Below are 15448 nucleotides of genomic sequence, written 5' to 3'. Positions count from 1 at the left end.
TGGTTTGGTTTATCCTATAAATGTAATACAAGATTCTTCAATGTTTTTAATATTTTTTACTTCCTTTCCTCTGAAGTTCCTATATTTGCTAGTGTTTTGGTATGGTAATGTTAGAAGTCCTGGAATTAATACTTTGTGTTGATATCTGGAATTGATCCTGGAATTTGACCCGAGTAGAAAATTTTTAACTAGTTTTCAGGTTAAGTTCTTATATTTGATAGTGTGGATTTGAGGTATATGTTTGTGGACAACCCTGTTATAATAGGGAAGTCAACAAACGTATTACTACCCTACTGCCCCATTCTGTATTTGGGGATGAATGTTTCTATTGCTAAAACAGGAAACATCGTTCTTATTCACATCTGAATTTTTCATGATATTGTTGGTATTCGGTTCTATATAACTTGATTATTTTTTTTTTTTTTGGTATGCAAAAGCAGGAATGGAGTAAGGTTGGCAATGGCACATGCTTTGATTCCCAGAATGCAATACAATTACCTTGTTGGTAGCATTTTAAATCTGTTTTTGCTTGTTAGCATTTTATAGTTTTATCTACTACACCCATCGGTATTTATACATGTTTTCTTTAAAAAATTATATAACACTTATGTGAACAAAGTGTTGCACCCAGATTTATACTTGCCTCGTGGTTTATATGATGCTCGAGTTGTTTAAATCATTATTTATATTCTGCTTTATATTCTGCTTCTATCTTGCAATACTTATGAAAATGAATCCTAACCATTAATAATTCTGTTTTGCACTTAAAAAGTAATCAATGCTACCTTATTGCTTAATATTTTTGGACTATAAATTATTATGATCATCATGTAGATCAACTATGGCATCAAGTCAATCATCATTCATTGTAGTTAATGATATTGAAATTGAATCACCGAATTGTTGGTGTGGGTTGAAATCGCCATTAAAGATCTCCCACACCCACAAAAATCCTGGAAGGAAATTTTATGCTTGTCCGAATTATTACACGGTAATGAACCTCCCCTTTTTTGGATTGGTTTTGAAAGTAAATACAAAAATTTCCTTTAATGGAGTTTGAAATTCTTGAATTGTCCACAGGGAGAACCAAGATGTCAATTCTTCATTTGGGAAGATATATTTCAATTAGTAGTACGTGAGAATGTAAACAAGACGAGAGAATGAACTTCGGAAGATGGAGGATGCTTTACTGTTGCGTGAATATGAAGCTAAAAAAGAAAAGGACAGACTACTGGACAGAGAGCACATGGTTAACAAGCAAGAGGGTGAACTGGGAAGAAGGATATTAGAGAATAGGATTGGCCGTATTCTATTGTGTATATTTTGGATTTTATCTCTTGTAAAATCTTGGTTCTAAATGTTCATGTATCGGATTAGTTTTAGATGTAAATGGCCTTATCTTATCCTAAGCCAGATGTACAATTATGACAACTTGGTGTGGATATTAATTTTGCATGACACTCCGTAAGGTTGGCAAGATTTTTGGACTATTTTATTGCCTTGCCAAGATTATGTACTTGTCAGTATCATCTTGCTTTGTAATATCCACTGATTTTGAGTTGTTTTATGCATTTATATGCCTACATTTACACTTTCTATGCATGTCTTGTAAAATGCCAATTGAATATTATGGAGTTGTGAATTAATTAAAATCTGCCCCTAAAAGCATGTTCTCTTTGTATAGGATTGGCTGGATTTGGGAATTCTTGGAAATGGAAATTGTCTATACCCATGGTCAACTCATCTCAATGATTAGGCAAAATTTTGCCATTATATTTGTGGACAACCTTGTTATATGAGGCAACCACCATAGCTGTTGTAATATCATAGGCAATATTATCAAATACATCTTGAAAAATCCACTAATATTGGAGTTATTTGCAACTCATGACCGATTTCTGCACTACCTACTGCATTCAATTGCTCCACTTCATATACAATCAACATTTACAAATACACAATTCACATTTTCATTAACAAATTCCTGCACAAAATACTTTCTCCTTTCAACTTCCTCTACAAAAGTTAGTTAAATTTCAACTCCTATGCCATAGCCTCCAAAATATTGGCAAAATACATACACATTCCACGGAGTTGAGTGGGATAAAAAATCACCTCCTATCATCTGCAAATAGTACCTGCAAGATATTAAATGAAAATATAAAAAATTACTGGTGTTCCGCCACATATATAATAAACTTGAGAAAATAGAAATCATTCATAACATATTAATTAGAAAGCACAATGGTTCAGAAGTGAAGCTTCTAAATCCCATAAATAAAATATATAACATATCAATGGTATGTTATGTTTCACTCCGTATGGGTCGGACGCCGAGATAATATTCGCTACACTCCCCACATTTCAATGGTAGTAGACCAAGATGATGATCATCATCATTCTCTCCCCCCATAAAAACTGCATGTGCACAACCACAGATATGTTAAAGAGCGAAAATTATGGTTACCAACATCAAGCGTGTTCTCAGATGTGCTAGTTAGATTATATATATATACACGCTATTTGAGGAAATTAAAATAAAGCAAACCTAGTAAAACATAAACCCGATAAAAATTGGATGCTATGTGATATATCTTTGTATTGCATAAAATTAAAAAACATCTACTAGATTTCAAACATGCTTACCATAGTTGCTCAAATCAAATGTCCAAGCTGTATCTTCCACCTCAGATGACACAAAATGCTAAGATATCCAAGATACACATACAGTATCCAATTCTAAGTATCATGGGGCAAGCTTGGCATAGCCTAATCACATGCAAAATAAACATATTACTATAATAGAGAAATTAAAAATGAAAAATTGCTGTAAAAAATAGAAAATCTTAACACCCATGGAAATAACCTCACACCTCGTCATTTGCTAGTGGCGTTTCTTGTGTTAAATTACTATACTGGGTTGGGATAACAACATCGTCAACATTATGACCAACTTCTGACACCAGATAGTTGTGATTTTGTGGTTCGTTGTAAAATTTTTTCCTCTTGATCTAATTTGGAAAATAGAAAATAACACAAATTACGAACCCATATGTATGCAATTCATTTTTGTCGAAATACAAGCGACGAACCAAAATGTAATACCTGTTTCTTCTTTCTCTTCCCAACAGCCTTCTCAACCATCGGGACCTTTCTTCGCGTTGGCGGCCTCCCTTTCCCCCGAACAACGTGTGGACTTAATATTTTATTACCCCTATTAGCGTCCACATTCTCTTTCACCTTTGTTGAACAAGTGACAGGCTCTACTCCTACCAACTTCAGCTCAAAGTCATCCAAAAATTGAAAGAATGCATTTACATGCTCTTCATTTCGAGATACACATATGGCCAATCTTATACATCTTTTAACAACTTCCTCATACCGACGTGCATTCGGATTGACCCGACAATCATCGTAGCTACTCTTAACCAGTATGTATCTTCTCTTTGTATCTTTCCGCCATCGATTCAACAAATATTTATCTGGCAAAGCATGAATATACTTCATCTGACATACTTTAAATGAATGCCTACAAATAATCCCCCTCATCTCAAAGAGGGCGCAAGTGCATTTAACTTCCAATTCCTCTTCATTCAAATAAACTATGTACTTCATAATTTTGGACTGGCCATCGGGGGTGGAAATTTCTTCAAAAACATCGAAGGTAGAAATGCTACCTTATGTGCTGACAAGTGAAAAGTTACATAAAAGCATCCCTATAACCTCTGCTTGGACCTCTTTATCGACAAATTCTTTTAATGTCGTACCGGAATGCACGAATCCGTCGAAGAAGGCGTTCATACTTTCAGACCGTTGGGTAGTACTCATACCAGCCCAAAATACACATTGCAAATAAACTGGTACCCAATATGATCTCTCGGTGTACAACCCCTGCAACCATGCATTATCAGTAAGAGCATAGTTATGCATTAGCTGTCCCCACTTCTCATCAAATTCTTGGCAACTCTGTGTATCGTAGACTGCATTCTGAATGGCAGTCTTCAACCCATGGTATGCTTAGTGGGATCCCAATTTTTCAGGAAGTTTCCGCATTATATGCCAGAGACAATATCGATGCCTTGTGTTCGAGAATACAATGACGATGACATTCTTCATTGCCCTGTCTTGGTCTGTTATGATGGCGTGGGGTGCCCGTCCATTCATGCATTCTAACCATGCTTCAAATAACTATACGAATGTACTTGTACCTCGCTTGAAATCAAGCCTGACCCTAAAAGTATGGATTGTCTGGGATGGTTGACACCAACGAAGGAAGCAAATGGCATTCCGTACCTATTTGTGAGGTATGTCGTATCGAACGTGATCACATCACCAAAATACTCATACGCAGCTCGACTTCTTGCGTCAGCTCAAAAAACATTCCTAACTCTAAACTCATCATCCACATCCATGACGAACATAAAGCCATCATTCATTTTCCTCATTCTCTTAATAGTCATTCAGTGCTTCCCCACCTCCTTTACCCATTCTCAAATGTCGAGCTCTGTCAATAAAATTTCTACAATCTTTCTCTTGGAAATCTAAGTTCTCATACCCCCCGACATCAGTCACAAGTGCGTTGAAATTTTTATGCATCCGAATACCTGCTCTATCATTCAAGTCGAGCATCCTCTGACTATATTAATCAAAATTTTTGTGAGATCTAAAAAATCTTTCTTTTTTAGGGCTAACAATACTATGATTGTGAACAAGCTCGACACTGGTCACCACCCATTCTCCATTCACTAGGCGAGCATTAACATTCGCCTTACAATCCGTTTTTGTCGTTGGTCGTGGCTTTGATAAGTTACTATGGCATGGATAGTACCTGCCGCCACGTGCACAAGCAATCGTCACATACTTTGCATTCCCATCTATATCTCTCTTCGTCCTTCTTATAATAACCCCAAAACCCTCTTGTTTGGCATATCGTTTGTAATAGAATAAAACCTCTTTATCAGACCCAAATTTCATACCAGCTTTCGGAGGCTCAACTTTATTATCTTCATCTGATACTTCAAACTGATCCTCCACATTTGGGGATAAAGTTTTTTCAAGTGAAGTTTCTAAAAAGGAAATGCAAGAAGGTTAGGAAGCAAGATTTTTATTATATACAATAGATGTTAATATGATATACATAAAAATGTATCTCCAATATTCTTCTCACTTTCGACACTAAATGGCATAGTTGGTTCGTCATGTGGCATGGATGAATGCTATATTTTGAATATTGTTTTATTTATTAAGGAAAATACGGAGGTACAAGAAAAACCATAAAATAAATGACCTTAAATAACAACCTGCGTTGTATCTTCACCTAGTCTCGGCTCCTCCGGATTAGTCGACAGAGGGTATGGCATGGTTGGCCCAAAGGGTGGCATTGCCAAATGTTGCAATTACCCACTCCATTACAATGAGTCAAACCCATGAAGGCAAAAAAACAATACCGACAACAATATAAAATAAAACGAAACATTGAATATACAAAATAATATGACCTGGCTACCCCAAGTATACGGATATGGATTTGGATATGTAGGCATCATATATGGCGGGTTATATGGATTTCCAGTACCATGATATCCCTACAATATATATACATAACTTGCATTAAATTAAAGCTACAGTCCGTACCAGCATTTGAGTTGACAAATTTCCAATTCTTGTATCATACCTGGGTCGATGTAGAAGGCATGGCTGGCCTACCAGTTTCCTCTTCACCCATCACCGGATTTGAGGAGCTCTTTCAACTCTAGTACAGCATCTACTACACCCAAATTTAGTGGGCAAAGCTTATCTAGTGGGCTGAAACCTCACAAGGCTGCATGGCTATAGATGAAGATGTAGTTCAAGAGAACTGTAGTTCAAGAGATCTATCTAGAATAGAAAATTGTTGTCATTCAATTTATATTTGGTCATCTTCAGTCATTTTCTTTGGTACGATGAATTTTAACCGACTTTCTGTTTAAGTAATCGATATAGAAAACCATTGAATATGTTATAGATCAATAACTATAACTAATCATGACATGTATTTTAGAAAAATACACATAACATGTTCTTCTACCGTTGACACTTGATTTTAAAATTTTTAATCAAATGATATTACATAAACATGCTGGATATGCAGAGAAAATGGCAAACGTGTGGGAGAAGCTTGCTGAAGAAACAAGTGGGTATGCAAAAGATGGAAGCTAAAAATATTCATCTGTTGTTTTTCAGACTTTCCTCTCTACTTTCTTCTGTAGTTCATGTATGTTGAGAAGTTGGAATATTCAACCAAGTTTCATCGAACCAAGTTGTGTTTCTTTTTTTGGGTTGGTCGTATCCTTCCTTCTCATTTCCTAATGTTTGAAATTTCTTTATGATCTTTTTTTTTTTTTCCAAAAATTAACTGGCTCAATGCTTGAAGCTTTTATGTTGGGGATGAGCTAATTTAAAAGGTGCTGGACATAATACACTACAGTCAATTTGTCGAGACTTCTTCAACTACAATTATGTTTTGATGGGGTAACTCGAAATAGACTCCCTCGAATTGGCAAGACAAAAGAGACCCTACCCTCCATCCAATAAATAGAAAAAAAAAAAAAAAAACGTATATTTACAGACGCTAATGCAATAAACTAAAAAAAAAAAAAAAAAGTAATGTCCAAGAATGAAAGAATCGTGGACTAACTACCAGTCTTATTATGAGCTACCACTCTAATCACTTGTTGAAGGGACTCCAGCTCCATCATCACTAGAAGTGGGAAACAAATGGGACACCATGACCAGAAATTGGAGAGAATCGGAGTGAAGAGGGAGAGAAAAAGGGAGGCTTGGGAATACGATTTCAACGTGGAGTTCAAATGATATCAACAACCAAAAAATCAATGGCAAAAAATCAGTTCCATACATACAAAATCAACAACCCAAAAAAACCCAACAAAACACAGGTCCAACAAACATCGGTCTGCAGATCCATATCAGGAATAAACACAAAATCAGAGTAATGCTAAAAATGGAGTGATGAAACCAAAATATTCAAATAAAAACCCTTTCTTTTAATTTCTTACCCTTGTAAGACGACAAAGGGTGGCTCTCTCCAGCTACAAGAACAGCGGAAGACATGAACCCGTGCAGGAATGGAAGCTAGAGACGTCGTACGGAAATGGACAGAGTAGAGATGATCTTTTTCTTACACGGTGCCGAAATCATGACCCACATTGCCAGCGTCTTGGAGCTACTCAGTTTCGGAGTGAAGGAGCCGCACGGGCTGGCCAGAGGGTGACGCCGGCGAAAGAACAACAGCAGGGCGAGTTTGGAGAGAACGCCGAGGAAGCTTTCTAAAGAAGCAACTGAAGAAGAATGCGCGGGGAGGATGTTAGGGGGGGAAATTGAATCATAACCCATGACCAAAACGCTGCCGTTTTGAATTTTAAAAAAAAAAAACAAAAGCCACGTAGGCTGGAGTGCGGGGGTTGCGTGAATAGTGGGTGGTTGTGTAGATGAACTCTTGTGCCTTTACGTCTACAACTAATCTAAATCAAGAACAAAGAACTTCAATCCTTTCTAAATGTAAACTGAAATATCATCTAATAAGTTAATCATTGAAATCACATAACATTGAAGAAAATCCACTCCAAAATAGTCATAGGTTACTCATTGAATCCCAAACCCAAAAATCTAGCCTATCATTTCTAAATTAGCAAAATATTCACAAATGATGAATCTTAACATTACGAGTTGTTGTATGAAAAATAAAAAATGCTGAATAGAATAAAATCTGAGAATAAACGAAATGAGATAAATCCTAGGAGAGAGAATAACTGATGCTACACACAGGAGAACTAAAGTAAAATAAAACTGAAACCGAATGAAAGGAAAAAAAAAAAGGCTATGGAAAGCAAAAGGATGGAGCAGATGCCGCCCAAACGAAAAAAAAAAAAAAAACAGAAAAGAAATAAAATGAAACCGACCCAGCCCCTATGAACTAACGGAAAAAAAACTAAGAATGAAAAAAACAAAACCGGAGGGAGAGAGAGAGCTTCCATCGACTCCACGCCATTTCTCCCCAAAATGAAAAATTGAAACCTCCAAAGGAAAATAAAAACCAGCTGCCGCCTGAAGAAAAATGAAAAAGAAACTAAACTGCCGAAAAGAAAAAAAAACAAGCCGATGCAGAAGATAAAACTACAGAAAAAATAAAATGAAATGATGAAAAGCAATAGTCTGTAAGTGTCAACCCCACTAAGAATGAACAAGCAATAAAATGAAATGAAAAAATAAAAATAAAAACTCCAAATGAGAGAGAGCCTCAGCTTCCGTCCGTCTACCTAACGAAAACGAAAAAGTAAAAAAAATAAATCTTTGCAGCGGCCTCAAGGGTCTGAACCGAAAGGAAAGAAAAATGCTAAGAACTAAAGCAACCCAAAATAATAATACTAAAAAAAAAGAGTGAGTTCCGTCGCTCTAAGCAGACGCCTCCCAGGTCTGAACGAAAAAAAGACTAAAAAAAAAGCGAAAAAGAAAATAAAATTAAAGATGCCATTTTTCTCTGCTTTTTGGTCCTGCTCTCCTGTCCATACGTGATTGGCTCTCCTCCCTTAAGGCCACGCCGTTTCCTCTGCTGTGTCCTAGTGCCCCCTGTGTTCCCTTTCTGTGCGTGAGTGTCTAGTGTGAGACATGCCGTGAGACATGCCTCTGTTGCAGCTTGCAGTAGACTCCTTTTGCATTTATTCGTAACTTGTCAAGAATATCCATTTATTATAATATTTCTCTATACTCAAAAGGGATGGCAGCAACTCATGTATGTCTTTTTAAAAATAATTAACCTGCAGCGTATAAATATGATATGAGAAGAGTAAAATTGAAATATTTATTTTAATGTGAAACAATTGCATTATAAATCTTTTTAAGTACAAAAATATTAGAATTTATCAATTGACTTAAGTATCATAATCTATTACATGATTAAGTACAAATCATTTTTAGTTAAACAATTTATTCACTTAAATAACTTAATTATGTAGTTTTAGTACTTCATCAAGAGTATGTCAAAATGGCTTGCCAACTCTTAAGAACTTGCAAGCAAAGAAGGTGCTGACAGATGTAAGATGCAAATGGTGTAACATGGAGGAGGAGGAGGATATCAATCATGCACTACTTTATTGTCTTAGACTCAAGTCTGACCTGTTAGAGCATCGGCAATGGCCTCGCTATTGCCAATTGCAAGTCCAAAATAAAGGTTGTTGGAAGCGTTTTTGGTCTGCAATGGCCTAGCGAAAACCAAAAAGTTTGACATAAAAGGTACAGTAAATGTAAGGTGCTCTCCATGTCTGGAGAGCAACTGTTCTGAGTCTATGAATTTTTTTATTCTTTTTCTTTCACCCGCTCTCTCCCCTTTCCCTCGGTTTCTCATTTCTCCCCAACAGATTCACTTTTTCTTTCTTTCTCCCAAACTGCTGAGCATTCGCCCTTCTTCTTCAGCCGCCGCCTTGAATCAAGTCCAACGATCGCCTCCTCCAGCAGACGCCATCGTCTCCGAGCGCTAATGTAAGTCGCTCTTCCTCTCTCTTCCTCGCTCTTCTCTCCCTCTTCTCTGTTGAATACTTCGAACGAAACTCCAAACTCTTCTCTCCCTCTTCTCCGATTGCCTCCTGAAATGTCTTGTTTTTTCATCCATTTCGTGCCCTTATTTTCCCAGCCAGGTCGAATCAAAAGCATCGGCTTTTGATACCCGTCCCACGCCGAAGTCTCTTCCTCCACGAATCTCCCACTACAGGTATCATATGTTCGCATGAATACAATGTTTTTGGTTTTTTTTTTTTTTTTGTTTTGTAGATGAAATGGTAAACGGTTGGCATTATTGTTTTTATTTTTTCTTGCATTTGGGCGAGATTCTTGGTTATATGTCAAATCTGTTGGTGCTTAGACCCTGATGCCTCATCTTGACGTTGCTTGATCATAAGATTTGGGGTTGTTGCTTGACATTGTTGTAGATGGAGGCTTGTTTGTCTATTTTATTTTTCTTCAATGTGTTTATCAATTCTTGGTCTGTAGTTGGGGAAATCAAGTGTATTTGGTAGACCACAATCTTGAAATGGCAGTAGTCGAACTCTGCCACTTGGGAAAAAAAATTAATATTATTAAAATATATAATATTTTATTATTAATTGGACTTTAAGATAGCTAGTCCAATGTGGACTAATATATCTAGAAATGTATTTTAGACTTGCAAGTTACCATTCTAGCTAAATTATGGACTTGGCAATGGCTAGGCCATTGTGAATGCTCTTATCTCAACTAACCTTCCTACAGGAAAATGCAATACAACTCGATTTTGTTCATGTTGTGGATCAAGTAATTTGAAGAAATAAAGCTGGGGAATTGGAAAAATTATTTTTATGTGCTCGGGGAATTTGGTATAGCAGAAACCAACTCATCTATGAGAATAAGAGGGTAGCTCCTGAACAGGCAGTTGATAATGCTATTTCAATTGCCAATAAGTATAAGTTTGCAGCAGCAGAACAGAAAAATGGAGTCACAGCTACTGGTGGTTGGATCCCTCCACCCGTTGGTACTGCCTTGTTGATGGAGCCCTTTTTCATGACCTGAATTGATCTGGTGTGGGAATGATTCTTTGAGATGAGAATGGACAGGTCCTCTTTACTGCTAGCAAACCAGAACATGCAATTTTTGATCCTATAGAAATTGAATTACTAGCTTTGTTGAGGAGTTTGCAGTTATGCCTTCCTTTAGGAATTCCCAAGCTTCAAGTAGAAAGTGATGCTTTGTTGGTGGTTCAAGAGATTACAAAAGAGGAGGAATCGATGTCTATCTGGGGAACTCTTGTAGTTGAGATTAAGAATTTGTTAAACAGATTTCCTAAGGTTGTAGTACAGCATACAGGCCGTATGGCCAACACATCATCCGATTGTTTTGCTAAGTATTCTTGGCATCTACATGACTTAATGGTTTGGTAGAACTCTTTCCCTGAGATTGTTTCCCATATCATTTGGCATGATGCCATGTTGTAGTTATTTCCAGATTAATGAAGTTCTTTGTTTGTTCTAAAAAAATTATATTTTAATATTATTGTTATTTTGATATTTGAAAAAACTAAATTGAGATTGGAAAAAATTGAATTGTTTATTATATTTTTTTTATAAAAATTTAAAAAAATTATAATGATAAAATGAGGTAAGATAAAAATTTTAAATCTCATCACCCTAAGTTTGAAGTTCTTCTCGACCTACAGAAGATCAATGCCTTGGCGAGTGAGGCTGCCATGCAAGCTCGTCTCAGCTATAAAAATCCATGACTTCCGCGCGTCACACCAAAAAAAAAAATTAAAAATATTTTAATTAAAAAAATTAAATAAAAATAAATTTATAAATATCAATCATATTAATTTATAAATTTATTTTATAGATTTTCTTTTGAGTTTATAACCGTTATCGTGAAAAATAGAGGATATTCATGTAGGAGTAGAAACCATCGAGTAGGAATAATCTTTTTGGTTTCGGTGCCTAAAATTCTTTACTTTTATAGAGCATTATTCCAAATATAATAATCATAATAATGAATATAATAGGAGTATATGCGAGTGATCGTGGTGTGGAAGCGAAAGCCTCCTTGGATTTATTAATTAGTCCTTAAGTTCGAACAGTTGCTTCGTCAGCTCTCCAACACTTGCTTGGTCCTCAACATTTAACGTGGAAACTTAAGATAAAGTCACGTGTGCTTGCACGTCTTTAACGCCTTCAAAAGGTGAAGCTGCGAAGGAATCTCTGCATGATAGGACAGGAAATTCTTTGCTTGTACGCAAAAAACGACCGCTCTAGAAGGGCACTTGAACTTTACTTTACATTGAAAAATATTCTGGTTATAAGTAATTTTATAAATTAATATAGTTTAATGTAATTTATCATATTATTAAATTATTTTTATTATAAAATAAATTTAATAAATTATATAAAATAAATCAATTTATAAAATTATTTTTATCTCTTTTTTTTTTTTTTTTTTTTGATTTAGCATTACTCTCACACATTTCAATCCCACTGCGATACATGTTTCGAAAAAGGGGTCAAAAAATCCCACAACAACTTTATGAGAAAATATAGCCGAACCGGAACGGAACCCTGAAAAGAGCTATGCTCTTAATGAATTGATGAGACCGGCGCTCAGCTTGCATATGAGCTAAAAAACATTGCGATAGTCAACTCAGTCATATTTTTAGCTTACTTGGCTTGTCTTCAACTTTAGTTTGGAATGAATAAATTTCCACCAAGTCACGAGTAATTTAAAAAAAGAAAAAAGAAACTGAGAATACAAGCAAGAAAAAGATAAAAATAAGAATAAAAAAAGAAAATTATTCAGAGGGTGGAGTATGGTGACCAGGATCCGACCAAGCTGATGCTGGAAATGGGGGCACGGCACCATGACTAGTCACCGGCGGAAGGTCATGAATCGATGACTGAGCGGGGAAAAACCTAGAAAATGAAGGTGGTGGAGATGAAGAAGACGAAGAAACAAATGAAGCAAGCGACGAAGAGGAGATTGATGATGAAGGAGAAGATTGAAAACTTGAAGACATTGAAGATAACAAAACCATCTGATCATACAGGCTGATCATGGGTTGCGTCTGAAAATCAACCAACTGATGTGAATAGTCAGCCTGAGAGCCATGCAACTGGTGAAGTGCCTGAGTGTGAACAATAGGCTCAGTGGATGTTGGAAGGGCCAAAAGGGTATTTGGAGAATCCGATATTATAAACTGGGACGACGGAGAATGGGCGGATGAAGACCGGAGGCTGACATTCTCGGGGAAGTTGAGTTTGGCCTTGTTGCCTCTGAACCGGAGGGCGGCTTCGTCGTAGGCTTGTGCTGCAGATTCTGCTGTGTCGAATGTGCCTAGCCAGACTCTGGAAGCTTTGAACGGATCTCTTATCTCTGCTGCCCATTTGCCCCATGGTCTCTGTCTCACTCCCCTGTACCTTCTTCTTGGTTCTTCTGTATAAGTTTCTTTGTTGTATTCATATGCTGGAGTTGATACTGTTTGTGTTGGTATTGTGGTACTGCTTGTCCTAGTGCTCAAGCCTTCTGTAGCTGTAGATGTATGCATGGTATAAGATCAATAAACGGAGCAAATTTACTTCTCACTAGAAGCTGAAGTGAGAAGTAAGGGTGGTCCTATAAGCGAGGAAGTCAGGGTGGTCCTATAAGCGAGGAAGTCATGGCGGTCCTATAAGCGAGGAATAGAATCAATTACTGGTGGTAATGATATCACAACATAATCATTTTTGCCTCTTTTTTTTTCTCCATAAAAAGATAAGCTTTATAATAATTAACACCGGTAGATTGTGTATGATCAAGAATAGGCCCCTAATGCATGCAATATCAAAACGTTTTGCAGGAAAGTGTACAAAGAATAAGAAAAATAAAGATAATATTTAGATAAGGTAAGATAATGGAGCTCTGTCCCAGATTCTTTTTTTCTGTTCATTTGATTTTGATATACATGCTGATATTAGTTGACATGCTGTTTCGTTCTAAAATATGTTTGTGTCTTTATTGCTTGATAGCGAATTAAGAACTAGCTAGAAGGTGACAGATATTTGCAGAAGTTTACAATAGCGAACAGGTGATCAGGATAATTTATGGTTTTTTTTTTTTTTTTGTTTTGCTAGCTTATGGTTTAACTTTTAACACAAAAATTTAAATTTATGGAGAAATATTTAGTGCATGATATGAACTGTAGAGGAAACATCCCGAAAAAAAAAAAAAGTTCAAACCCGAGGAAATGAATGACAAAGGGAGGAAAAAAACATTGTATCTGTAAGCGATACGACAGCTCTTCTGGCTTTAAATTAGCATATATAGCACTAGTAGCTAACCTCTCAGGCCAGAGGATGAACCTCCATGTGTAAAGTCACCAGAAGCTCTAAAACGACTTGTAGCCGGTTCACAAAACTCTCCACCATCACCACCCTCCACTTCTCGTCCTCTCTTCTGCTCAACTCCGATATAGGACGAACCAGAAGAATAAGAAGCCCCAGAAGTAGAAGCCAAGCTTGGTGTCAAACCCAACCCATCATCCATCAAGCCACCCGGGACCTTTCCGGAGACCACATGCGTCAAAGCTGACACCATCACCGACATCTCCATCTCCCTCATCATCCCTGAAAACATCGGAACCTCCATTTCTGCACCAGTACTCGGGCCAGTTTGTGTCGTCTGGTAGGACTGGTTTAAAAGCCATTCGTCAACCTCTGTTTCATCGACTCCAACCCTCCTTGTATGCTCGCGTTTATTTCTCGGAGGAGCCACCTTTGGCATACACATGTAATCCTGATCTTGCCTTCGGGATCGTTATGTACTGCAGCTGCTTTTCAGAGACGGAACGAATTGAAGTGACAACAATAAATTAATCCACGGCGGGTTGCGTTTCTCGAAAGAGGTTTATCTATATATATACGTGTGCGTGTGTCACAGTGTGCTGTTAATAATACTGTGTGGAAACCGTATATGTTTCAGCGCCGCCGAGAATAGTATTCAAGTCGGTTGGCACTTGGAAGGGTTAATTCGCCAACTTGGTCTACTTGAAGCAATTACGTACGTACTGATATTCTTAAGGAAAAATATATTTGTAAATATAATTATATATTCATTTGTGTATTAATTTAATATAATTATTTAAAAAATAAATTTTATTAAAAATAATATTAATTTAAATTTTAAATATAAATAAATCAATATTAATATATAAATTAATATGTAATTTTATTTATACGTAATAACTCTATTCCTAAATATACTGGTCATCTATCTTTACAAAATACGAAGTTATAATTTAAGACTGAAAGTAATCATAAATTGTTTAAAAAATAAAGTATTTATTTTTAGTAACTTGGGAAACAAAAATGTTGAGCTGAGTTTAAAGAAAAATATAGTTATAAGTATAATTGTGTATTAATCTGTGTATTAATATGATGTGATTGATCAAAAAATAGATTTTATTGAAAATAATGTTAATTTAAATTTTAAGTATGAATAAATCAATATTGATAGACAGATTAATGCGCGATTGTATTTGTACGTAGTAAAACTCTGTCTTTAATCCTCTTTCACTGTTTGGGTCAAAACATGGGTGTGAACGTCAAAAGCAATGGCGGTAGGGATATATGACCAACGTGACAACATCACAGCGTCTTGTCGGCGTTGAAAGCTGACAGAGTAATATAGAAGCCGACGTAAAAGCGACTCCCATAAAGGGCCGACTAAACCTATTTTACTGTTAAATTTAGGTTTAATTTATATATCACTTAAAATAATATAAATTAAAAGTTAAAATAAAATATTATATTTTAATAATTTTTTTAATTTAAAATTTTAAAAAATAATTTATTTATTATATTTTATTTAAAAAAATTACAATAAACGAGACTGCCTATTTTGTTGACGT

The 15448-nt window shown here is 36.1% G+C and overlaps 2 protein-coding genes across 3 annotated transcripts; both read right to left on the bottom strand.

Moving 5' to 3' along the window:
* Positions 1 to 1895: 1895 nt before the first annotated feature.
* LOC122303497 (protein FAR-RED ELONGATED HYPOCOTYL 3-like) lies at positions 1896 to 10250 on the bottom strand. 2 transcript variants are annotated; one of them, XM_043115301.1, is made up of 4 exons: positions 7056 to 10250; positions 3106 to 5829; positions 2874 to 3011; positions 1896 to 2769 (listed from the first exon to the last, which is right to left on the bottom strand). In XM_043115301.1, the coding sequence occupies exons 2-4, from the start codon at positions 3613 to 3615 to the stop codon at positions 2740 to 2742; spliced, it is 678 nt and encodes a 225-aa protein (XP_042971235.1). In that variant the 5' UTR covers positions 3616 to 5829; positions 7056 to 10250; the 3' UTR covers positions 1896 to 2739. The 2 variants fall into 2 exon arrangements, with proteins under 2 accessions (XP_042971235.1, XP_042971234.1); XM_043115300.1 differs by having other exon boundaries at positions 3106 to 10250.
* Positions 10251 to 12120: 1870 nt separating this feature from the next.
* On the bottom strand, positions 12121 to 14449 carry LOC122303496 (ethylene-responsive transcription factor ABR1-like). Its single transcript, XM_043115299.1, has 2 exons — positions 13881 to 14449; positions 12121 to 13092 (listed from the first exon to the last, which is right to left on the bottom strand). Exons 1-2 carry the CDS (start codon positions 14326 to 14328, stop codon positions 12356 to 12358), a joined length of 1185 nt encoding a protein of 394 aa, XP_042971233.1. The 5' UTR covers positions 14329 to 14449; the 3' UTR covers positions 12121 to 12355.
* Between the last annotated feature and the right edge of the window lie 999 nt (positions 14450 to 15448).

This window comes from Carya illinoinensis, chromosome 3 (genome assembly GCF_018687715.1).
Source record: "Carya illinoinensis cultivar Pawnee chromosome 3, C.illinoinensisPawnee_v1, whole genome shotgun sequence".
Lineage (NCBI taxonomy): Eukaryota > Viridiplantae > Streptophyta > Magnoliopsida > Fagales > Juglandaceae > Carya > Carya illinoinensis.
Note: the sequence above shows the minus strand (reverse complement) of the source record. Positions and strands in the feature narration are given on the sequence as shown.

Coding starts and splice junctions, on each gene's coding strand:
- LOC122303497 (XM_043115300.1), bottom strand. CDS start 3,615: ATGAAGTACATAGTTTATTTGAATGAAGAGGAATTGGAAGTTAAATGC. Junction 3,012..3,105: donor GGAAGAGAAAGAAGAAACAG/GTATTACATTTT, acceptor TTTCCAAATTAG/ATCAAGAGGAAAAAATTTTA. Junction 2,770..2,873: donor CGCCACTAGCAAATGACGAG/GTGTGAGGTTAT, acceptor GCATGTGATTAG/GCTATGCCAAGCTTGCCCCA.
- LOC122303496 (XM_043115299.1), bottom strand. CDS start 14,328: ATGTGTATGCCAAAGGTGGCTCCTCCGAGAAATAAACGCGAGCATACA. Junction 13,093..13,880: donor TTCATCCTCTGGCCTGAGAG/GTTAGCTACTAG, acceptor ATACATCTACAG/CTACAGAAGGCTTGAGCACT.